The following is a 25,364-nucleotide window of genomic DNA, read 5'->3' as shown; positions in this document are numbered from 1 at the left end:
CATTTACTGATCACCATTGTTCTGAAAGACCAATCACTGATCACAATTGTTCTCAACAACCAATACCTGATCTCAGTGTTCCCAACTTCACTACAGTGGTTTGCATTAGTATTCACAACCGTATGCAAACATAATTTACAAAGCACTAGACTATACATAACAATAAAAAACACCTGAGCAAGAATTGAAAGACTGTGAAATACTACAATAAATGTGAGAAATGAGTTGCAAAATAAAATGCATGTGCTAATCAAGAGTGATGCAAAAGTGATAGTGATAAGTGCAAGTAATCAATGATGTGTCAAAATCATGTGAAATAATCCAAGGCTCATTTGAAGGTTTTTGCACAATAGCAAATTCAAATTTTAAATCATTACTATTGTTAAATCATTTTATAATACAAAGAAAGATTCACAGGGATAATAATAAGATAAAAAGATTTATTTTAGTATGTATAGGTTTATAAATGCAAGCGGGTGTCTGTAAACTTTAAATCTTTAATGAATCAAGGCAGAGTCATGGTCAAAGATCAGCAAAGGTCAGGCGATATACAAATAGAAGAACATGACTGGGACAAGTCAATATAAAAAAGGGCAAAATAAAGAACAGTGTTTGGTACCTTAGGTGTACAGGAACAATAAAGAGTGAAACCTTTGAACGAGTTTAGAGTCTCTGTTCATGTGTGTAATGTGTGTAAAACTAAAGCCGGTCATGCTCAACCAATATTTTGGAGACAGTACAAATAGCACTGCACTTGGTGGGCGGTGTAGTCTGTGGGCGGCCATGCTTGTATGTGACAATACTTACTGCATCATAGCCTGTGTGTAAAGCTGCTGTTTTTTAGTTCATTATCAACCACTTATCACTATCATCCCTCTAGCAGTTAGTGTGTGTACACACACTGCATATATGTTCGTGTTGAGGCAAAGACAAAAAGATTTCAAAACAGATTTCCAAACAGAAAAAAAAAAAAAACACCAATCCATAAAATTGAAAACACGGCAATAGAGACAATTAGAGAAGACAGTTAGTTAGTGATGATAGACTCCAGACATTCGAGAGGCAGGAAAGCTTGCGTTAATGCCTGACAGGCTCAGACTTTCCCTGGAGCGTTGATGACTCTGTCCCGTTCTTCTCATGTTCATCATGCTATCTGTAAAATAAATCCTTCTCCCTGCCATCTGCTGCTTGAAGTCAGAGCTTGACCGAAATCTCTTCACCGAGTCCTACAACACACACATTTTAAACATTAGAAATTGCTGTATTTATATATATTCTATTTGTATATGTGTGACTATCTCTTATATATCTATGCCTTCACACATCTCACCGCTTACACTCTTATACTAAACACTTTACTGTGTAAGGTCTATAGAATTTATTTACATTATATAGTGGAAGAGTGGTGCATCAGTGTGTGGAAATAAATAAGGAAGTAATTACTCACTCTTTGAAAGGCGCTGGTACTAAAGTAGTTTTTAGCCCCAGGGTTAAAACTTACATTTACTTTCACAGCTTGCTGACACTGTTTTGGCATTCTATTAGTCACATTTTTCTGCAAAACACAAATACACACATATGAAAAGAAAAAAAAAACACTTAGAGGTTATTTACTAAACTATTTACTTTACTATATACTACTATGTGAAATACTAGGCCATGTCCGGCTTTCTAGACTAGCTGAAATAGTACGCTCTCACACACTCTGATGAAAAAGTACCTGCTAAAATAACTTCTTATTAAAATTTCTTGCTCAATTAACCAATATTCAACATACTATGTGATGGCATGGTGTAGTAAAGTGTAGTATAGTGTAACATGTGTAATGTGAATTCCATCAGTCTTACTGTTTTCACCTCTGGTACCTGATACAATGCATGTCTAACCAGAGCTCGGATTTGTGGACTTCCATACATCTGGGCGAGGAGCATGCAGTCTTGACCTGCACACACACACACACACACACACACACAAAAAGGCAAGTCAATAATACAAGTCAGATCTTTGCCGCAACTCTTAAATGGATTAAATGCTCCACCAGAAAATTAGTTCTGCATTAGACATCAGGAAAAGCCCCATTCACTAAGAAATGACTTTTGGGGGTCCATGTGCATTAAATGAGCCATACTGATAATTGAGTAAGTACCGCGCTTGTTTGTGGCCAGGATGTTTGCCCCAGACTTGATGAGAAGATCCACACAGCTGAGCTTGCTGCTTTGGATGGCCCTCATTAGCGGTGTCACTTTGTGTATAGTAATGGCGTCTACAATAGCACCGTGCTCAAGAAGGAGTTGAACTATTTCGGTGTGTCCGCAAAAGCAGGCGTGATGTAGGCTAGTCCACTTCAGGTCATCGCATGTATTCACGTTTGCCCTGAAAACATCGATTATAGACAAATTTTTACTTTGTGACCTTTGAAAAAATGACTGCATACAAAGTACTAATGTAGTGTAGTAAGAGTACTGATATGATTCCATCATCATTCTGTAGTTATCCTTACCCGTGTGCGATGAGGTAGCGAACCATCTTGCGGTTCCCGGAGATGCAGGCGTTCATTAAGGGTGTTTTGTAAAAATGATCTCTAATGTCAACAGGAATATTTTGTCTTAATGCTATGTAAAGAGACCCAAAGTCATTCCTTTTTACACAGTCATTGATGCTGATGTAAACAGGTTTGGGCTTAAAGATGGAGGATAGAGTATGCCCACGTCTTATAATACATGTATCATTAATGGACTGGTTGACAATCTTGTCCATCACTCTTGCGCCTCTGGTCAACGAATGGTGAAAGGATGAGAGATGGTATTTATTTGGCAGGTAGCCGACATTGAGGAAGAAGTCATCTATGTCGATGTCGCCTGCGGATCTCCTGATAAGCTTGTCAGCGACAGTTTGAAGGCCATCGTCGTCTATAGGGGCGTAATAAGCCTTCAAGACGGACAAAAAAGTCTCCTCTGAAATACAAGAGTCTGACTTCTCTGCAGATTGGAAGGCCTGTCTGAGCACTGGTTCATGCTCAAATGCCCAATCGTGTAAGCGGGCCTGATCGAAGAACGCTGAGAGCAGTCCTGATTGCAGATCTTTCTCTGATTCTTTAAGTTCTTTCACAGCAGCTTTGTGGTTGTTGAGCTCAGCCACCTGACTCGGTAGAAGGTACTGGTGGTTCCTCGTCATCAACTTGCACCCTGATAATAAAATACATACAATAATAAGGAGGGCGATGCGAAACTGAGAGCTTTAATTTGGAGCTCGTTCCAGAAAAGGCTATGCTGTGGATTTGTCACTTTGTCACTGTCATTTGAACTGTAACTAACGCACCTCTCTGAATCAAAAACCTGCAGCATTGAACGCAGCCTTCGGCTGCGGCTTCATGTAATGGTGTGTTCCCCAGCGACGACACCAGGTTGAAATCAGCCGAGTACGCTGACAACAGTATCAGGGCCTGAGACAATAATATAAACATTGGTATACACCTACAGCACCTGAGTAATAATAGTATATAATAGTATAATTAATAGTAATAGTAGTAAGAATAGGAATGCTGTGTATGAAATATTTCCCCTCATTTACAGAAACCCTCTGTTACCTCAATAAATCCTTCTGCTGCAATGTGGGCGGCAGAAAGTTTTTGCTTGTCTACCACATTCGGGTTTCCTCCTCTCTGCAGAATCTCTCTCACGACTGTGAGAGATCCCAATCTGACTGCCTCCATCAAAGGGGTACGCCCCGACAACTGGAAAACACACATATTATTAGTATTATAATAAAACCTGGGCACAATCCTTTTGGTTAAAAGGGCGAGGTTGAGACAAACCGGATCAGCGACGTTGGGGTCAGCTCCTCTCTCTAAGAGCTGGAGACAGAGCTTTTCACAGTCTTTCCCATGTTCACAGGCGAACATGAATGCAGATCTCCCACTGTACGCGACGTTGTTGACATTTATGTTGTTGTTTAGAACAATTTCCCAGATCTGCTTGTGTGTTTTTGTAGGGCTGATGCAGTAGAACAGTATTCCTGTATGACACAAAAAATAGGGACTTAATAACGTCAGAGCTATAAACAAATAACACATTATTATTACAAAACATAAACTCAAAAAAAACCCAAGCTCACCTTTGCCCTCTTTGTCTACCAAGGTCATGTTGGCTTGATTATTAGCCAAAAGCGCCACCATGTCGACATGACCCAGTTTTGCAGCCATCATAATTGCAGTCTGTCCATATTTGTTCTGGATGTCAGGGTGAGCATATAGGGACAGGAGGAGATGAGCCATCTCCAGATAGTTGTTCAACGCAGCCAAGTGCAAGGCACCGATCCCATCTTTCCGCTCGGTGAGGTTGATCAGACCCGGAACGCCGGACCTCAACAACTGCACCACCATCTCTTTATTCTGCTGGAGTACCTCCTGCAGCAGTTTGTACACCTGCTTGGTCTCCAGTTTACCATGTGCCATGACGTTTCTCCGCATCAACATCTTTGGAGAACGTAGCAACCGCATTGGCTTGCCTATACCAGGAATTGCTTCATGAGACATGTTCCTGCATGAAGATACAGAACGGAAAATTAACTCCTGACAATGGGATGGAGATGAAAATCATACAGCGGGTCAAAAGTGTCAGCGTACCGTACAATGTTCATATCAAAAACTTGTTTAGATTTAGTTTTGCTCTTAGTTTTTATTACGGATGATTTTGAGGAATAGTTTTATCATGTTGTTATTGTTGCTTTAAGTTTTGAATTTGACAAAAATATAATTGACAATCGACTTTATTTGATTTAAAAAAAAAAAAAAAAAAGGTGTATTATGGGATGCTAGTTACATCTATCTATATTATGATAACTCTGTGTAGGTTATAGTTATATGTGCAGTTATAAATGCAGTGCTGTAGGGCAACAAATATTTCATAAGTAATTTTCTGTGTATATTGTAATTACTTAAACATAGAGTTTGTTAGTTTCCAATTTATTCATAAGAAGCTTTACATTTAGGAAGATAAAACGTTGTCAATATGCGTGTAACAGGTAGCCCAGGGTATTAAAACAACTAATCGAATTTATCTAATGATAGAAATGTATTTATATTATAATAAAAAAAGAGGAATCTCGTTTGAAAAAAGGAAATAAACATTGCTCTGGCGAGAGTGTGCGCATGCGCACTTCAAGCTACACGCTCAATCTGATGGACGGGATGATGTGAGGCACATCTCATTTACTTCATTTATTTATTTTTATTTTATTAAGATATGTTGCTAATAAAAATACTACTACATACATGTCTACTTCTATCTGCTGCTGATGCTAAAGAATACAACCAGCGAATTCAACAGTCAGGAAGTCTGCAGCGTTCTGTTTTCTTCTCCAGCGCGTTTCTTTTTTTAAGGCCTCTTTGTGACGTCATCGTGGTAGCAGTGTTTGTTTGTTTATCAAGGTATAATAGTATATAAGATGTATCTTTCGGCTGCTTCCTGTAGGGGTCGCTACAGCGGATTATCCGTCTCCACACCCCAGTGTCCTCTACATCTGCCTCTTTCAAACCGACTACCTGCATGTTTTCCTTCACCACATCCATAAACCTCCTCCTTGGTCTTCCTCTTTTCCTCCTGCCTGGTGGCTCCATCCTCAGTATTCTCCTACTGATATACCCCATGTTCCCCCTCTGCACATGTCCAAACTATCTCAATCACACCTCCCTCACCTTGTCTCCAAAACGTGGTGCAAAACTACATGCTAATAATATAAATAATTTTATTTTCTAATTAAAAAGTCAAAAGAAAAAAACATTCATTTAAAAAATGGAGACGAAATATTTCAAAACAATTTTGTGCGTGTGCACTTTTCACTCCTCGTTTCACAAATATATTTATTTACATATGAGATTTTCATCTGAATACAATAATTATTTTTCTCTATTATTATATAAAAACGATTAGTTGTTATTATACCCTGTTATTCTACCCTGGGCTACTTGATAATGAAACTTGATAATTGCACGCTGACTACTCTAAAATATATATTCAAGTTTAATTTCTTTAGTATTGTCTCTTGAGAAGATCTACTACAATGGCTGCTGAAATGTGAGAGATGTACTCAGTTAAGTAAGATACAAAATCTAGTGGAACTTCTTTCCCAGAAGAGTGGACTCATAAGAGCAAATTTGGACTAAATGTGGAATGCAATGCTCAAACATCACATACCATACTTATGACCAGGTGACCCAATACGTTTGGCAATATATATATATATTTTTATTTATTTTTTTATTTGAAAATAACAGTACACTTTTCCTGAATATTTAAATGTCATACGATTTTAAGATTTATTTGCTACAATTGAAATAAGTCCGTGTTTTTTTTATTTTTTTTTATTTTTTTTTTTTACCCTAAATAAACTTTGTTTATTTGCAGCTTGTGATTTATTAGTGTATGGTAAAAAAAACTGCTGTCTGCTTAATATTTCTTAATGAACCTTTTGTTTCTCACAGATGTATCCAGAGGTTAGTTGGAATTGTAGATCTTGTGGGTTGTGGTCAAAAAGATTACTTGTGTAACTTGGGCATCATTATCTAGCCAATGCTAGCTTCACAGTAGCTCCACAGATTACAGGCTTGTAATGGCAGCTGTACTTTAAAAAAAACTGTAACACTATAAGAAAACTAAATAAAATATAAAATATTTTAAATGATCAAAAGATGGCGTAATGCCAACTCTTTGGAATCAACCCTACTTAAAGGATGTCCGTTGTGTTCTTGTGTACATAAAGTCTCATAAAGTGTAACATACCACCTACAAGTGCTGAACTGTCTCAGATTAAAATTATTTAATGGAATTCTAAGCATATCACAGTTATATACATTATATACTTAATGTTCAGGTGTTCAGCAGATGGTGGTTTGGATTGCATTTAGAATAAACATCTATTATACAGTATATGATATAATCACTCAGTATATGATATAAACACAATTTAAAAAAAATAAAACACAAGCCATCTTTCTCAATTCATCTATTTTCTGTAAATGATGAAGAATCAGTCCTCCTGTTTGTGTCCTCAGAGTCATCGGCTCGGTATATCAGGTAGTTCAGGCCTTCGTTGCTGAGAACATGTGTAAGTCCTGACCCCAGACCCTCATCCGTGTCCACACCTTGGGAAAAAATCTCTTCCTCTGCGAAAGCACAGTTACAAATGTCTTCAGGGTCCTAATACAATGCATGAGATAAAAGCTCCGAAATCTTACCGTGTTCTTTTTGGAATGCAGGATTCACATGGCCAGATTTGCCACCGTTGCTAATTGTTTCGGTTTCAGTCTCTCTCAACCTCTCTAAAGTGCACTGAAGGGAGCGGAAGCTGGGTCTCTGGAAGGGCTCTGTCCTCCAACAGGACAGCATCACGTTATATCTGTAGGTGAAGAGACAGAGACGGGTACAGATAATGAGGCAGGCAGGAGGTAAATTACATTATTAGAACAGCTGTACTATGTAAAATGGATTTTCGAAATATTTGAAACGTTTCATTTTATTTATAATGAAAAGATTGTAAGGAGTCTCCACTGTCAGCGCTTCTTCATGCTATAAGGTTAAAGCTGGTCCAGGAATGTGTTGTAGTTTTCAGTAACATGATAAAGATTTAGTTCCAAATTATTTTTAAGATCGTTATACATTTGTAAGAGGTTATAAAGAAGGTGGAGAGGGACAGGACATTTATTACTGCTATAATGTAATGTACAGCAATAAATATAATTACATGCGGATTAAAAGTATGAAACTTGAAAGTGTTGGCATAAGGTATAAGAGGAATAAAACACTTTGGGACGTACTGAAAATAAGCAGCTTCAGGCATCACATCAGTCAGCTTTGGATTAAATTTGAATAATAACACAGTCGGTACATAACATACATGAGCAATTTTCTCAACAAAATTATTTTAATACCAGAACGCACGACTCGTACAGGGTTTGGGAACAAGCAGTGGGTGCCGGCAGTCGTCCTCCTGCGTTAACAAGACGAAGAACCTCCTGGTTTGAAAAAGCCGGATACGGCTGCTTTCCTAAAGTCACAGTTTCCCACAGAAGCACTCCAAAGGCCCTAATACACCAAATACACATGACAGAAACAATGAAATATTGCTTGTAATTCCATGAAGAATGAGTTATAAAAAAATCTATCAGGACTCACCATACATCTGAATACTTGGTAAAAATTCCATCAGTCAGGCTTTCTGGTGGCATCCAGCGAACAGGGAATAAGCCATCACCCTTTTTCCTGTAGTAATCGTTCTTATAAACATCTCTCGCCAATCCAAAGTCTCCGATCTTAACCACCCGATTAGGATCTGTATAGGATTGTACTGACACGAGGCAGTTTCTGGCAGCGAGGTCTCTGTGTGCGAATTAATTTCTAAAATACAATATATACAATAATACAATAATAAATAATAATAATAATAATCTTTATCCATACCTGTGAACAAAACGGAGCCTCTCCAAATATGCACCTCCTTTAGCAACATTGACACTAATATCCAGGAGGTCAGTTCTGGTCAAGAGTTGCTCGGTTTTCTGCAACGATCCGAATGCATCATCAGTGCTACACATCAAGCACGTTCCAACACGTGAACTACAATGAACTCAACATGTCTAACAGATTTCCCACAACATTGCACCACAGGCTGAGAAATATCTACGAGTAAATAGTTTAACAAATGTTACATCCACCAGAAAACTTAAACCCGTTCTTTCCCATGTTAACCGCTAATCGCTTTTGACGTCAAGGTTCGAATCAAATTTCCTCCTAAAAAGACAATGTGAAGTTACAGCGACCATGGAAATAGGATAAAACTATTCAGAATAACAAGTTTTTCCTCAGATATGTCGAGAGAATGCGATTTATTTGACTAATATAACACTGTTAATGCACTCCGATTGCTAGCTAAAGGTCACAATGGAGTGTTGTGCAAAAAAAGTCCACAAAAGATATCAAAGGTGTGAATAGTAGAGCGTTTTTGTGGAACATTTCCAGGTTTATACAGTGTTTGAAGTGTTTTAAGAACAATACAGTTGCGTCTTGTACTCACGGACGTGGACCGAGCTCCTCTCAGGTAAGAACGCAGATCTCCTCCCTCCATCAGCTCCAGGATCAGACAATAAGGTTCGTTCAGAACACAGACTCCCAGCAGACGCAGGATGTTCGGGTGGTTAAATTGGCTGGACACACAAACATCAAAGTGTTTCACCTAGAAGATACATACTGTGCACACTAAGGGTGTTTAATGAGGTTTTATTCATAGTAATAAACATGTAACCCTTTTGGGTATTACAGTGAAAAAACACAATCATCTCAGTTACATTTTATTCAGAAGGCGGTATAAAGAATTACTGTTTGCTTTTCTTTTAGCTGGAATGTTTTGTTTTGGCCCCATTCCTCCATAGGTGTTTGTGCTGCTGTCTTTTAATTGTGTCATTGCTGCCACCTGTGTCTCATTTCCCCGGGTGTATTTGTCTTGCATTTGTAGTTGTAATTTGGATTTTATTGTCAAATTTTGTATTTTTATTTAACTTTTGGGTAAGAATGCATAACTGTCAGGAAAACCATTGCACTAAAAGATTTTCCATTAACACATTTTAAATCTCATATGCATTTAACATGCATTTACACGTGATTACACACAAGTTGAAATATGTTTGCTGAAATACAAAAACTGCACAAATTTCCAGATAATTCTATCCACTTACCTCATCAAACGGGCCTCTTTTAAAAAATCCATTTTCTCATGATGATTAGCTCCTTTCTGCAGTGTCTGTAAAAAAAAATATATATAATTTTTTAAGTCGATTAACACATCCATTATTATCAGTAGCACGTTTAATAAACATAAAATAATGTTTCATTTTCTAGAAAGGCCATGTGATGTCATTTGTGAAAAAACATTTGCTCTTTATTTGAGAATAAGAAACAGTTGAAGGATAAAAGGCTGTCCTGAGATTTGAACTCACAACAATGTGGTCATTAGGACGTCATTTTAATGGCTGTTACTAAAAAATAACCAGTGCACATGAAACAATTTTTTCTAACTTTATTCAAAATTTAACCTTGACAGCCACTCTCGTCTCAGCCGTCCCACTGGTGTTGTGTTCTGAGAGGATAACTCCTTCATAAACCTCTCCGAAAGCTCCGCTGCCCAACAGCCTGTGCAGTTTCAGACTCTCTGGAGAAAATTCAGGAAGAGACTCGATTTCTTTATGAATGGGCAGTGCACTGAAAGCAGATTAAAACATAAAGAGGAGGTCAAATGATAGGCACAAAAAGAAATTCCCATTGTGTCCTGAGGTGTTTCATTCCATTCATATTATAGCCTTCCTGCATAGTGATTGGCTGGATGATCAGGTATGATTTTGGTTTGTTGAACACACAAGTATTTTGTGGTCAGATAAATCTGTGCTCTAAATGAAAGCTCTGCTTATAAACAACTAGAACCATAATAACATTTAGTTCCTCTTGCATTCAGAATAAAACAACTATGATAAACATTTCCTGATGCCCTGAATAAATTAAATGTCGGATTTTTATTTGATTTTAATACATGCGTAAGTTGAATTTGACAGACAACAGCACCAGGAGTTACAGTACCTGACCGCGTAGCAGGCGCTCCCTAAACCCATCAAGTCATTCTCTATATCCACCTCTGGCACATTTTTTCTTCGCCTTTTAAAGCAAACTTCAAAATGAAACACAACCAGGATGATGTAGATTTTTCATTTACTGCTTTTTAGACATTCTGCACAATAAATTATTATCCAAGTAAAATAAGTACAGTGAGGAAAATAAGTATTTGAACACCCTGCTATTTTGCAAGTTCTCCCACTTAGAAATCATGGAGGGGTCTGAAATTGTCATCGTAGGTGCATGTCCACTGTGAGAGACATAATCTAAAAAAAAAAATCCAGAAATCACAATGTATTATTTTTTAACTATTTATTTGTATGATACAGCTGCAAATAAGTATTTGAACACCTGAGAAAGTCAATGTTAATATTTGGTACAGTAGCCTTTGTTTGCAATTACAGAGGTCAAACGTTTCCTGTAGTTTTTCACCAGGTTTGCACACACTGCAGGAGGGATTTTGGCCCACTCCTCCACACAGATCTTCTCTAGATCAGTCAGGTTTCTGGCCTGTCGCTGAGAAACACGGCGTTTGAGCTCCCTCCAAAGATTCTCTATTGGGTTTAGGTCTGGAGACTGGCTAGGCCACGCCAGAACCTTGATATGCTTCTTACAGAGCCACTCCTTGGTTATCCTGGCTGTGTGCTTCAGATCATTGTTATGTTGGAAGACCCAGCCTCGACCCATCTTCAATGCTCTAACTGAGGGAAGGCGGTTGTTCCCCAAAATCTCCCAATACATGGCCCCGGTCATCCTCTCCTTAATACAGTGCAGTCGCCCTGTCCCATGTGCAGAAAAACACCCCCAAAGCATTATGCTACCACCCCCATGCTTCACAGTAGGGATGGTGTTCTTGGGATGGTACTCATCATTCTTCTTCCTCCAAACACGTTTAGTGGAATTATGACCCAAAAGTTCTATTTTGGTCTCATCTGACCACATGACTCCCATGACTCCTCTGGATCATCCAAATGGTCATTGGCAAACTTAAGACATGCCTGGACATGTGCTGGTTTAAGCAGGGGAACCTTCCGTGCCATGCATGATTTCAAACCATGACGTCTTAGTGTATTACCAACAGTAACCTTGGAAACGGTAGTCCCAGCTCTTTTCAGGTCATTGACCAGCTCCTCCCGTGTAGTTCTGGGCTGATTCTCACCTTCCTTAGGATCATTGAGACCCCACGAGGTGAGATCTTGCATGGAGCCCCAGTCCGAGGGAGATTGACAGTCATGTTTAACTTCTTCCATTTTCTAATGATTGCTCCAGCAGTGGACCTTTTTTCACCAAGCTGCTTGGCAATTTCCCCGTAGCCCTTTCCAGCCTTGTGGAGGTGTACAATTTTGTCTCTAGTGTCTTTGGACAGCTCTTTGGTTTCGGCCATGTTAGTAGTTGGATTCTTACTGATTGTATGGGGTGGACAGGTGTCTTTATGCAGCTAACGACCTCAAACAGGTGCATCTAATTTAGGATAATTAATGTAGTGGAGGTGGACATTTTAAAGGCAGACTAACAGGTCTTTGAGGGTCAGAATTCTAGCTGATAGACAGGTGTTCAAATACTTATTTGCAGCTGTATCATACAAATAAATAGTTTAAAAATCATATATTGTGATTTCTGGAATTTCTTTTTTAGATTATGTCTCTCACAGTGGACATGCACCTACAATGACAATTTCAGACCCCTACATGATTTCTAAGTGGGAGAACTTGCAAAATAGCAGGGTGTTCAAATACTTATTTTCCTCACTGTATATCACAAATATAACTCACTGATCGCTCCAAAAGTGATGATGATGACGACTGCAAGAAGGCTGATCAAGACACTCAGCGTGAGTTCAGTGTTGGTTTGTATAGCAGGGCCTGTGGAGATTATATATTTAGAATAATATATAATAATATATAAAATCATTACCGGTACAGAAGTATTGGGACCCCTGACTTTTCCAGCCACAAAATGTTACCACAATGTTGGCGGCTTACAAATGATAAAGTGGAAGATCTTGAATGTCCTGCTATAGAGGGATGAACAGGAAAGCTGAATGCACCCCAGGCCTTCTCATCTCACCTTTACCAGTATCTAATATTTCTATCACCCTTGTGGGTAAATTAATGACAAATCTTCCCAAAAACACTCCAAAATCTTGTGGAACATGTAGTGGAACAACAATGGGGTCTAAATGTGGAATGGGGCCAATCTTATGGTCAAGTGTCCACAAACCTTTGTCCATATAGTGTATATTATTTAGACACCTTAAAATCTAAAATAGTATATTTTTAAATATCTTGCCTTCACCGGACATGAAGAGAGTCTGAACCGTTGACTCGCCTCTGCCCCAATATGTATATGGAGTTATTGTAATATTAATTCTGCTGTTCTGCTTGAGTCTGCTTATTTGCTTTAAAGTTTCGGAGATGCTGTTGGACGATGATGGACAGTAAATGCTCCCTGAACGAATCTGTAGAAAAAATGTATTAAACATTAGAAATATGCTACAAAATGTGTGTGTGTGTGTGTGTGGTGGGTGTTTAAGAAAAAGTCTTAAGGTCTAAATCACCATTTCTTTTGGAATATTAGGGACATTTATCTCTACACAGTAGAACACAGTCCCGAATTCAGTGCTGCTCGGATCCCAGATGATCGTTACCACGGTTTCGTTGGATTTGAGGCGAATAGATGATTTGGGGACAGCAGGAGGAATTACGACTGGGGCGGAGACAAAACCATCTGAAACAAATAAAATACATTGTTTTGTATGACCTTTTTATCATATAACAAACAGAAACAGTAAAAGTAAGGCATGCACTATATGTGGACCCTTTTCACATTTAGTCCTCATTTACTAGTATAATAACCTCCACTCTTCTGGGAAGATGTTTCACTAGATTTTGGAGTGTGCTTGTGGAGATTTGTGCTTATTTAACCACAAGGGTGTTAGTAAAGTCAGGTACTGATGTAGGTGAGGTGAGGAGGCCTGGGGTGCAGTCAGTGTTCACATTCAACCTAAAGGTGTATAATAGTGTTGAGGTCAGAGTTCTATAGCAGGAGATCTTCCATTTCAAACCATATGTTCATGGAGCTGTATTTGTGTGCAGAGGAATTGTCACGCTGGAACAGGTTTGGTTCTCGTAGTTCACGTCAAAGGCATCCTATCAAATGTGTACCTCCAACTTTATGGTAACAGATTGGGGAAGATCTGCATTTGGTTTTAAGCCGATAGGTGTCACAGTAATTTGGCCCATATAGTGTAATTTATCTGATGGAAAAACACACAGTGTTTGAAAACAGAGCCCAGTTGACCATCACTCACCTGGAAGAGGTTTTAAATTTCTCTGCAGGACAGCAAAAGTTGTCAGTGTGTTATTCGGTGACATAACAACACTTGATGTTTGGTTCAGTTCTTGAATTCTCAGTTTGCCGGCTTCGTCCAGCCACACAAGCCGTCCGCTGTAGAAGGCTACCTGCTGATTCGATACCATAGATGAGCTCCATTTGAGAACATGGTGCACCCTGGGTGGAAAAATACAAACAAACAAACAAACAAACAAGCAAACAAAACCTATAAATGGTGCTTCATATTCTCATTTATGAATATCTCCAAAAACTTGCAAGATATGTTAATTCTTGATTATTAAAAATGATAAAAAAAAGTACAGTATATATATATATATATATATATATATATATATATATATATATATATATATATATATATATATATATATATAATTTTTATTATATATGTTCATACTGTAATTTATTTATTTGTTCCTTTGCGGAGTCTCGCTTTTTTTCTTGCTCTTTGGTAAACCATTAAGACATCAATTCTGTCCAAATAAGCTCTATACTCTAATCCAAAATAAAACACAATGACGTACTGCCTCAATAATCAGGATCACATTGTATTCAAGAAATTTCCCCCACTGTGGGACGAATAAAGGTTTATCTTATCTTATTAATACGCTACAACTTATGTTTGGTCACTGATGTGTGTGTGTATGGTTGTGTTTACATCTCGCTGCTGGTGTGCACGCTGTATAGATGTAAGAAGGATCCATCCTGGATGAGCCAGTACAGCCTGCGTTCTCTCCAGTTCGCAGTGATACCCGCAATCTGCAATCAGAAATGACTAATTTTGCTCCAGGCTAGTGTGTGGAAACATTAAGGAAAGTACAGCAGGTGAAAACTGCACACACACACACACACACACACACACACACACACACACACACACACACACACACACACACACACACACACACACACACACACACACACACACACACACACACACTCTTACTTTCCTCCCTGAAAAGATGTCCAGCTTTTCGATCAAGCGGCGTCTCTCACCATCGAACCTGCAAACTTCTAGAGTGGTATCAGTGCTCCAGTAAATCGCAGCGTTTACTGAATCGATAAGTATGCTTCTGATCTTTCGGTTTGCATCAAGAACGATCTCCACCTCCGACCCGGATAAACGTCCTCGGCATATCTGATGGAGAAAAGATAACGGATAAGTCTAAGAAGGAATCAGTCAAATGAATCAGCAAAATCAAATGAACTTGTTTATTTTTTTCATGTTTGGGATCCACTGTTGGCTTCTTTAAACTGGACCCAATGGAGCTTTATACATTACGCACCATATTCGTGTTGCAGCTCCAGTATAAACGTCGTCCCAGCCAGTCAAAAGCTATGGCATGAGCGTCCAGATTTCCACTCTGAGGCACTAAAAACAGCCCAGAAGCATAAGAGTGATCACCTCCATCTATCCAGCCAATGTGGCCTGAACTGTTTGTCCAGAAGATCGTGTCGTTATACCAGTCCATGTCTGTTGGGCATCGAAATGAAACAAATATTAGATTATGAGGCGTAAAATATATTTGTTTCATGATCTGTATTTTAATGAAAACAGAAACAAAGAAATGAAACACGTTGTATGAAAATGGAGCATGTTGAGAAAATATGTCAATCTGAAAATGTTGGATGCAATCAGCCTATACTGTACATGATATTAACAAAAAATTATAGATATCTTCTCCCTCTCTTCTGTATTATGGCATTTTTAAAATTAGTTAAAAAAAATTCTAAGATTACAATAATAATGTCTAAATTACGCAAAATAAGTCGAAGCAATACGGAAAAATGTTTCTAAATTACGAGAATTAAGTTAAAATATTTTAAGAATAAAGCAGCAATACGATAACAAAGTGGTAATATTTCGAGAAACGTTTTGCTGTTTTGCATAAAATGGATGTGGAGGATTTGGTTAATTTCTACTTTAGGTTAGGATTAAGCAATAAGGAAATTCTTTGTCTTTTGGTGAATCAGCAAGGAGTTAGAATTAGTAAACGGACACTGCAGCAGTTCTGTAATATACAATTTATTCAGAATCAAAAATCAGACAGACAATGAGAAAATTGCCTCTTTTCTGCAGTCTGAAATGGCAACCAGTGGTCGACTACAAGGATACTGCTGGTACGTGCTTTTTATTAAAAATACAGAATCAAACAATTACCTTTCACGTTTGTGACACTAGAGGTCAGCATTGCGAGGAAGTCAAAACTATCTAGTTGTTGTCTCCAGATTCCTTTGTCAGCAGTGGCACCAGCAATGTATGGTGGATCTTCATCTGGGTGCAGAAAAGATAAATGATTTATAGTTAAACACAGAATAATAAGTCACTATTAATGTATCAGCCCCATTAGAGGAGGCGTGGCCTCTGTGCATTACAGTCTGAGTAAACGGGGTGTGGCCAATCAGGCACTGGGATGGGGTTGTGGTACATGTCTCTGCCAGTTCTACAAAATGAGGACCTCAAATTTACTTAATTATTAATCATAACTATATTGTATAAAAATACTGAAAATGCTGTTACATCACTTAAATTGTTTCAAAATATTTTTTTCAGCATATTATTTCTGTACCTGGTTGGAGAGTTGTGCCCTGAAACATCACTGTGTGTGAACTTCCTCCAGGAGAAACAGCCCACACACTCACCACGTATTGTTGAACGCTCTGGAGATCTCGCACTGTTGTGTATGTGGCAGCGATCTGACTTACTTCACTAATTACTAATCCATTCAGTAAACACTTCACTGAGTACGTCCAGTTTTGCCAAGCCGAAGAACCTTAATGTGAGCAAACAATAATCACATACAGAGTAAAATGGGTCATTTTAGAATTAATAGATATATACATTCTTGCTATTCAAGTGCTACAATATTATAGAAATAACTCAAAGTTTTATGGCAAAATAATCAGTTGATGATGGCAATTGATGTAGTAGTAATAATAATAATAATAATAATAATAATAATAATAATAATAATAATAATAATAATAATAATAAAATGTGACTATTGCTTTACTCACTGGATCCGTTCTGAATTTTTGGTTTGTTCCAACGTAGAGTGGCTTCATCAGATCCAAACAAAACCTGTGGACAATAATGAGCAATGTGGCAAAAGTGTTATCAAAATAATCTGTCAATAATTGATACTAGTTATTAATACTAGATAAAAATAAATCACAGTGTTTAGTAATGGAGCAGACAAAAAAAACTAACTTTTTTTAAAAAACATAGCATATAAATAACACAAAATATTGTAGATATCCATGAAGTACACCTAACAATAGTTTTCCCGCCATATGCCATCTACTTCTCAATTCTGATCGCTAAGAAGGTATTCATTTTCTATAACAGCAGCTGTTGCAGCTCTCATAATAATAAAGTACAAATAAAAACATTTAACCACGAAAAATTGTCAGTATTAAAGTTTTCCTGTGAGAAGATACTGAGGACAAAATCGCATCGAAGTAGCGATCGGTTGTAAGCATGGTGTCAGTTTTTGGGTAGCTATTTTGGCCCTTCATTGGTCCAAAGTCAGTCCAGTGTTGGTCGAAAGTTGGCGAAAGAAGTACTTTTTATAATCACCACATCATCATGGCCCATTGGAATGGCTGATTTTGGCACAAACCTCGTAAATTTAAATGTGGTTAAATGTCTAATTGCTGGTGGACAAATGCTGATTCATAGTCAACATGAAGAGAACAAATCTATTTTCCTGTGCTATATTGAGAAGGTGAAAGCAAAAGAGGGAATGACTGCAGCTAGGAATGAAACATTAGCTATAAATAACAACGCCCATCCCCCAATTGACGACTTTATCTTAACAAGGAAAATCGCTTTCTATGTAACTTGTACCTACCTGAAGGTCCCTTGGCTGCTTAGGAACCGGACACGGCTGAGAAGACGGGCCGAGAAACCGAACGTTTCCAAATCCTCCATAGTTAGACTGGAAGATATCACAGTCCATAGAGAACTCTGTAAAAAGGCCCACCTGGCCATTTCCGCTCTGTTTGTACACGGCGTGTCCGTCTGTCAACACGAGTAGATCGTTTTCATATGCTACACTCTGGACATCTTGCTTGATGTGGGAGTACAGCGGAATAGGCAGCAAGCCGTCCAGAGATACAGCGGACAGTGTGTGCTTGTTTTTGTCATAGAAAATCAGTCTCCTATTGGAAAAACTGACCACAAAGTCATGCACAGAGTCTGTTTTTAGTACAAGCGTGAGGTTGGATGCGTGGTCCAAAAATTCGGGAAGAGGAATGCGATGTATTCCGTCATGCAGAAGAAGGAACAGCCATCTGACAAGACAAGAGGAAAAAAAATGTCTAGAAGAATCTCTGCAGTGTTCTTCTTATACATATTGACATACAGCCATGAAGTTTTATGTATGTTGCATTCACTTGTTTTTCTTTTTTGCTTTATGAAAATCTCAAAAGGTAAATATTTACAATAGGCCTCATTTATAGTTTCTTGGGTCTGTGTACGTTGCGTTCGTTGAGTTTGATTTTTCGGATTCGCAATTGAAAAACAATTAATTCAATATTGAAAGCAAAAAAAAGGAGAAAATGGCTTTTTATTGTTTTATACACACAAAAAAGGAAATTATTTATTAATTAGTTTTCTATATTCATTTAATTACACAAAGCATAACAATCCAAATCTCACAATACCAAATATTTCCAATGTAATGTCCAATCCAGTCATTTTTCCCAAATGATAAATAAAATGAATTATGAAAGCGGAAAGGTAGAAACGTTTAATTTTAAATGAAATATGCAAATATGCAGTTCAATATAAAAAAATGGTAATGTATTTCTGTATTTAAATTAACATTTTTCATTACCATATGTGCATAGTTTGGTGCAAAATGAAATTATGTAATATAAATTACAGTTTTAAGTAGAAATTACAGTAAGTTGTGAAATGAAAATGAAAATGTATTGCACAAAAATTGGGTGGGGCAGGGTGGGGTTGTTCGGATCACACGCTGAAAGTTGATTGGTTATTTTACACCCGAATTGATCAGGAGAACTATTTAACCTATTAACTCAAAATCCAAAAAATAAGATGGCAAGAAACTATAAATAAGTCGTTTACATTTTTTGCCATTTTTAGCTCAAATTGTTAGACAAACTGTACTTATTTTATAAAAACAAAAGATTTATGAACGCAATGTACACGGACCCTATAAATATTATATTTGTTATAATTGTTGCATTCATTTTAGAATTTCAATCAACTTATCCATTTTTCACTCGTGGATTTGAACTAGAATTCATGATGATGATGATGATAATAATGATGATATTAACCCATTGTATGGATCGGCAATGATTCTTCGAGGAACACTCTCTAAAGTGAGGTTAAAGTCCACGCCATGGGAGCAGTCCTCCAGTTTACAACCGAGGACCTGTGTTTTAATTAAAGTGGAGATTAAAACAAGCAAATTGAACCATCATTAACCGTTATATGGTATACGTGGACCAAAAAACATACAGTAAATACAGAGACACACCTTGTAATTAGAGACATAGTAGAGTTTTTTGTAGAGCCAGTCCACAGTCAGAGCTGTGATTTTTGCATGGCCTGAGAGAACTTGTATTAGGTCGGAATGATCTGTTAGATTCTCTGCACTCTTTTCCCAAATACGAGTCCCCTCCGAGAAGTAGACATGGTTGGTCATGTGATATTCAGCCACTCCTGCCCGAAACAAAATAATACAAAAATACATAATATTATTTTTTTTCCCAGCAAATTCATTACACTATACAAACAAGATATTACTCCCCAACCCATGTCAACCATATGTTCATTAGATTAGATTAGATTAGATTAGATTAGATTAGATTAGATTACATTGTGCAAGGTACATGTAGAGAGTAAATGTAATGCAGTTGTATCAATTAAGGTAAATATAGTAATTTGCAGTATAATATCATGATATGTACAAGTATGAATATAGGTATGAAACAGTACATACAGAATAAATGTGGGTGGAATATACAGTAGTACAATGATAAACATAGTTATGGATGGTGCAAAAATGCGTAGTGATAAAGCAGTGCAAAATACACAGAAAGTGACAATGCTATAGTGTTAACATTGTATGATGATCAGCTGCTTAGTGCATTAACTCCTAGTACTCCTAGTTTAATCGAAAAGAAAATTTCATGATACCACATCCGGAGGCATGTTATACAGTTTGTTTGCCTCCTGGATGGTGCAAGATCCACATGTGGCTGGAAAAGTTGGATGTCCCAATACTTTTGAGCATATAGTCTATACCAGTATTGCAGTTTGTAATTAATAATTAGGCCAGTTTTTTCCCCCTCCTATAGTTAACTACAAGCCTCACAGAAGCCAAAATTACATAACATTATGCTCAAATAAATTTTAAGTGAGTTCGAGGTTGCTGAACATAGTGTTCATATTATAGGCTATGAATCTGGAAAAAATGAAAGAAATGTCTAAATTATAGATTCAGTGAGAGAAAATGGACCTGTAATGTTATCCTTTATGAGTGTATCAGAGAGACACTCAGCTGTGGTAAACATGTCCGCCTTATCCTGCTGTTTCCTGAGCGAATTCATCCTGGATGCAAAAACCCAGCGGACACCATTTTGCTCTGAGGAAGAAAAATATCAGTTCTGGACATGTTTATAACCCCCATTCATCACAAACATTTTGGCCAAGTTAATGGTAGACAGTTTTCACATTTATAATTAACCTTTCATATGTTTGTTGTGTGTGTGTTTGTGTGTGTGTGTGTGTGTGTGTGTACTGTAACTGACCCTGCTGAGGTGGTGTGGTCACATTGGCTTCAACAGCCACCCCTTGACCTTCACGGTTGACAGCAGCTATGGAAATTCTGGATAAATGTAGAAATTGGCAACAAATGAGCAAGCAAAGAATTGCGTTACGCTATTTTGTTACATTATTCATACAGACCCAAATAAAATCCTACTACCATAACAATGAATTAATGAATCAATGTTTATGCCTCATGTGCTATTAAAGATTAGCCATTTATCCAGTAGACTTATTATTATTATGTCTAAAATGATAGTCACTAATTTCTCTAATTGGTCTGAATGAATTCAAATCGCATGTTTAATGAATACGCCTGATGGTATATATTATTATATAGTAACCTATTCTAGTTATTCTATTCTATTTTAGTTACTAATTCTATAATTAATACATACATGGGTGCTGGTCCATTGGATGCTAAGCACAAAGGACTTTTATAACATGGTGAGGTTTATTTTGGATTTATCAAAGGAATCTCCAGTCTGAGCACTTCAATTCCAGTCAGAAAATAATATCTTTCTTAAGAATACACAATCTCCATTGTGAAGCACGGTGGTGGAAGTATTACATTCTGAGTTATCCTTGGCCTCTTGGTCACTTCTCTGAGTAATGCCTTCCATATCAACTGACAGACTTTCGTCCTAATTTTTCAATTTAATAGTATTTAATATCATTTTTATTACTAATTCTTGATGAATACTTGATAAATCTTACTACACTTTGTCCTGAACATGTTTTGGCTGTTTGTTCAGGGCCCTTCCAGGAGCAGGTGTATTTAATTGAAGGTCACTTTAGTATTCGTCACAACTTTAAGAACAATGCAATGAACCCCAGGCATGTCGTGCATCTCTGCAAACCTGTACGTGGTGGTATGCAGTGTCGGGTAGAATGTAGCGAAGAAGACATTTCCTGCCGTGGTAAGGGTGAGGATGTGTGTGCAGGAGGTGAGGTTGAGGTTGTATCCCACAATGGAGCCTCTGGGGTTCTCTGGAGCCGACCAGCTGATGTCCACACTCAATCCAGAGACACTGTCTACACTCTCAATCAGAGGACTAGAGGGAACTTAAAACAGTTCATGTCTTCTTTGTATTTAGTGGACTTCAGATAGCTAATTATATCAATACAATAGCAGTAGAATATACTTAAGGCAACATTTGTTTATTTGATTAATTCGATATTTCCCAATTGTGAAAATACCTCCAAAAGGCTTGGTTCTGTAAAACTGGCTTTCTGCAGAAACAACGTACGTCTCAGAAACCACACCCCAAACCCTGAACTTATACAGTGTGTACGGCTGCAGATTCTCCACTGTGTATGTAGGTTCTGTTACATTCTACAACAGAAAATACACACAAGACAAGAATCTAAATCAGACATGGTTCCCTGCATAAGTACCCCCCACTAAACTTTTCATATTTTGTGTTTAAGAGTGACCTGAATATCTGTGGCAAGACTTTGCTAAAAGAAATTGCTGTTCACCAGCATTCATGATGGAACATGAACCATTTTGGCAAGGATTAAGTTGTGCAAAATAAATATGCAAAGGAAACTGTAACTACAGTCAAAGGTAGTTCTACTTTTCAGATGCTTTCTTCTTTGTTGTTTAATAAACCTTTCTGTCCCGATCAAACATATTTCGAGCACTTAATTTATAAACCCATTACTCGCATTACTGTCATTGAGTAGTCTTTTGTGTACTTTTTAAAGTTTAAATCTGTAATTGTACTTAAGCATGTTTTGTTTGGAGTATTGTAAAATATAAAAAAAAAATTCAAATATACAATTATGCAAAGGGGGAAAAAAATCGTGCCTCGGAAACTACTGCACTGATTGTGAGCATGCTAAAAAAAACTATAAGAAAGAAAGATGGTCACAGAAAAGACAGACAATTTGCGATTTCTCTTAGTATCATAAATGACATAACAGGAGAGTGCTGATTATTGGTGCAAAAGTGCATAATTCACATTAGACTCAAATTTTTTTTCAGTTATAGCACTTTATTTTGTAAATTTGTTAATTCAATCTAAAACAACTATTTTGAGATGTATATCCTATTTTTTTTTAACTACACAAGAATCCCACACCTCACTCCTGCTGCTAATTTTAACTTTTACTTGAGTATATTTTTAGGTTGGTAACTTTGCTTGTACTTAAGTAAAATTTCATTTAAGTTACAGTATTTTACTTGAGTAAAATATTTTATTCTATTTCCACCTCCGAAAATGGATCTATATGTACTCATCACACTGTTCAAATGCCAATACGAATGCCGGACCTAAACATCTTCTCCAACCTTTTTGTGTGTCCAAACTCCATCAGGTCCAGTCCACTGAGGAACATAAACAACGTTGGTGCAGTTCAGATGAGTCCAGCTGAGGGTGATGTTGTGAGAGCCGACGGAAGTCACGTACGGTGGAGGCAGAAAAACTATTGGCAAAAAAAAAAAAAGTAATGCAATCACATCCAAAGACATTCTATACAATTGTGTGTTTTCAATTTTCTGGAAACAGTTTGAAGAAGAACCACATATGGTTAAAAAAGTCAGGCATCCCAATACTTTTGTCCATATAGTAGATAGTGTATATACATATCTACCACATTTAGGTCTAAAGGGCAGCATATACAGTATAAGGAATGACCCTATTTAGTATTAATGGCTTGTAGAAGTTCGGCAGTTGCTTACTTTTCTCTGTGCAGTTTCCGAAAGGACTTTTAGCCACCTAGAATAAAAATATTTGATTATCAGAACACAAAAAAGCAACACTAATGAAATGATTTATTACAGCTTGCTGTGGTAAATATTAGGCCATGCTTCATTGATCTTTATCTGGTCAGCCTACGAGATTGTGCTTCTCAACTTTAGAAGGTTCTAGATTATTTTCCATTTGTCTTTTTAATGCAGTTCATGTGATTCATTTGCACTGAATTAAAAAAAGGGACCGTATCAGACACAGACAAAAACACACATGCACACACCCATACAAAAATATCTATCTATCTATCTATCTATCTATCTATCTATCTATCTATCTATCTATCTATCTATCTATCTATCTATCTATCTATCTATCTATCTATCTATCTATCTATCTATCTATCTATCTATCTATCTATACCAAATAAAAGTCTAAGGTTCAACCGAAATGAACAAAATATTTAATGCGTCTTACTTCTTGAGGTTGATTGCCTGATGAAGGTCTTAGACAGATGAGAAAGAAAAGCAAATGTAAAATTAGACAGTGAAAACTTCTTTTCCAAATCCCTTCCATTTTACGCCAATATTTACACCTTATTCTTCACTTCTTATTCCCCCACACCTAAAACCAACCCTACATTTGACCCCTAATGTAAAACTCTATTTAGATTTTTGGTTCTGGTCCCGTCATGGTCCGTCTGCATTTTTCACCTGCGTGTGAACAGACAGGAAACAGGAACTGGTGCTTCCAGACGTGTATGTGTCATTCATACTTGTCAGTAATCACAACACTTTTATTAAATGAACTATGGACTCGGAAAAGGAATGAGGTGCTTATCTTTTTTTTTTGGTGTGGATGAATACTCATTGTGGATAAAGGCTAAAAGGTGATTCACTTTCACTGCTACACAACTCTGGGATTGGTTTTACAGGGGGGGTGACGATGATATACAAAATGATATACGATTATATTATTTGAAATAGCCAAATGTTGAACACCCCAACTATATTTAAAAGAAACACTGGATTTAAAAAAAAGGTACAAATGCAGTGGATTTTCTAGAACAGTCCATTGGCATTTCCCTATAGGCAGGTACTGACTTACACAGACACTAAATAATATTATTTTATATTCTCAAATGTAATAAAATTAACTGAATTAGATAGATAGATAGATAGATAGATAGATAGATAGATAGATAGATAGATAGATAGATAGATAGATAGATAGATAGATAGATAGATAGATAGATAGATAGATAGATAGATAGATAGATAGATAGTCTGGGCTAGAAAGAATCAGTTACAGCCTTACTTCTTAATTCCATTTCATGCATTTCCTTTATGAACCACGAGTGGCGCTGTTTAACTATATATAATATATATATATATATACAGTATATTTTATATTACTTGCACTTTAACATGTCGAACCTAATCTAAAGCAGATGCCCCAAAAAAATCATGTCTGTTCATTTTTGAAAGACAAACGGTGACTCGGTCATGTTAGTGCTTATAATTCTTGGATTTCAAGTAAGAATGACCTCATGTATTACAGAACCGGAAAGTTTTGAGTGAAAATTGACATTCGTGAAGGCTGTTTGATAACCTGTTTAAAAAACCTTTTTTAATAAAATAATGCTTTAATATTTAAAAGATTAAATCTTTTTTAAATATAAAAAAATGCAACATTTCACTTTTCAAACCGAAGCTTTATGAAGGTGAGCTTCAGGAAAATGAGATGCATGCAGGTAGCTCCACTTAGGAACCATGAAGATGGCTTTGGACTGTGATATGAACAGTTCTGGTACAGTGGCTTAGGTCTAGGTCTTAGTGTCCATCAGTGAATGGT

General features: G+C 37.1%; 2 protein-coding genes across 2 annotated transcripts; both read right to left on the bottom strand.

Moving 5' to 3' along the window:
- Positions 1-1,031: 1,031 nt before the first annotated feature.
- Positions 1,032-5,399, bottom strand: LOC310731594 (ankyrin repeat and EF-hand domain-containing protein 1-like; the record flags this gene model as incomplete). Its single annotated transcript, XM_083551251.1, has 10 exons — positions 5,273-5,399; positions 4,114-4,538; positions 3,815-4,014; positions 3,587-3,733; positions 3,319-3,442; positions 2,501-3,185; positions 2,129-2,373; positions 1,848-1,942; positions 1,448-1,555; positions 1,032-1,226 (listed from the first exon to the last, which is right to left on the bottom strand). Coding segments are annotated over exons 1-10 (2,226 nt in total). The 5' UTR covers positions 5,275-5,399.
- Positions 5,400-6,813: 1,414 nt separating this feature from the next.
- ros1 (c-ros oncogene 1, receptor tyrosine kinase) lies at positions 6,814-24,234 on the bottom strand. Its single transcript, XM_083550297.1, has 29 exons — positions 23,988-24,234; positions 23,501-23,537; positions 23,111-23,244; positions 22,015-22,150; positions 21,675-21,879; positions 20,799-20,875; positions 20,507-20,632; positions 19,523-19,707; positions 19,320-19,417; positions 17,864-18,305; positions 17,028-17,091; positions 16,580-16,783; positions 16,171-16,284; positions 15,296-15,483; positions 14,956-15,147; positions 14,668-14,768; positions 13,966-14,165; positions 13,213-13,382; positions 12,945-13,113; positions 12,428-12,517; positions 10,623-10,710; positions 10,085-10,250; positions 9,728-9,792; positions 9,070-9,199; positions 8,457-8,554; positions 8,172-8,375; positions 7,947-8,081; positions 7,235-7,395; positions 6,814-7,162 (listed from the first exon to the last, which is right to left on the bottom strand). The coding sequence occupies exons 1-29, from the start codon at positions 24,084-24,086 to the stop codon at positions 6,999-7,001; spliced, it is 4,242 nt and encodes a 1,413-aa protein (XP_083406423.1). The 5' UTR covers positions 24,087-24,234; the 3' UTR covers positions 6,814-6,998.
- Between the last annotated feature and the right edge of the window lie 1,130 nt (positions 24,235-25,364).

The sequence above is a fragment of the Silurus aristotelis genome (genome assembly GCF_946808225.1).
Source record: "Silurus aristotelis genome assembly, chromosome: 9".
NCBI lineage: Eukaryota > Metazoa > Chordata > Actinopteri > Siluriformes > Siluridae > Silurus > Silurus aristotelis.
Note: the sequence above shows the minus strand (reverse complement) of the source record. Positions and strands in the feature narration are given on the sequence as shown.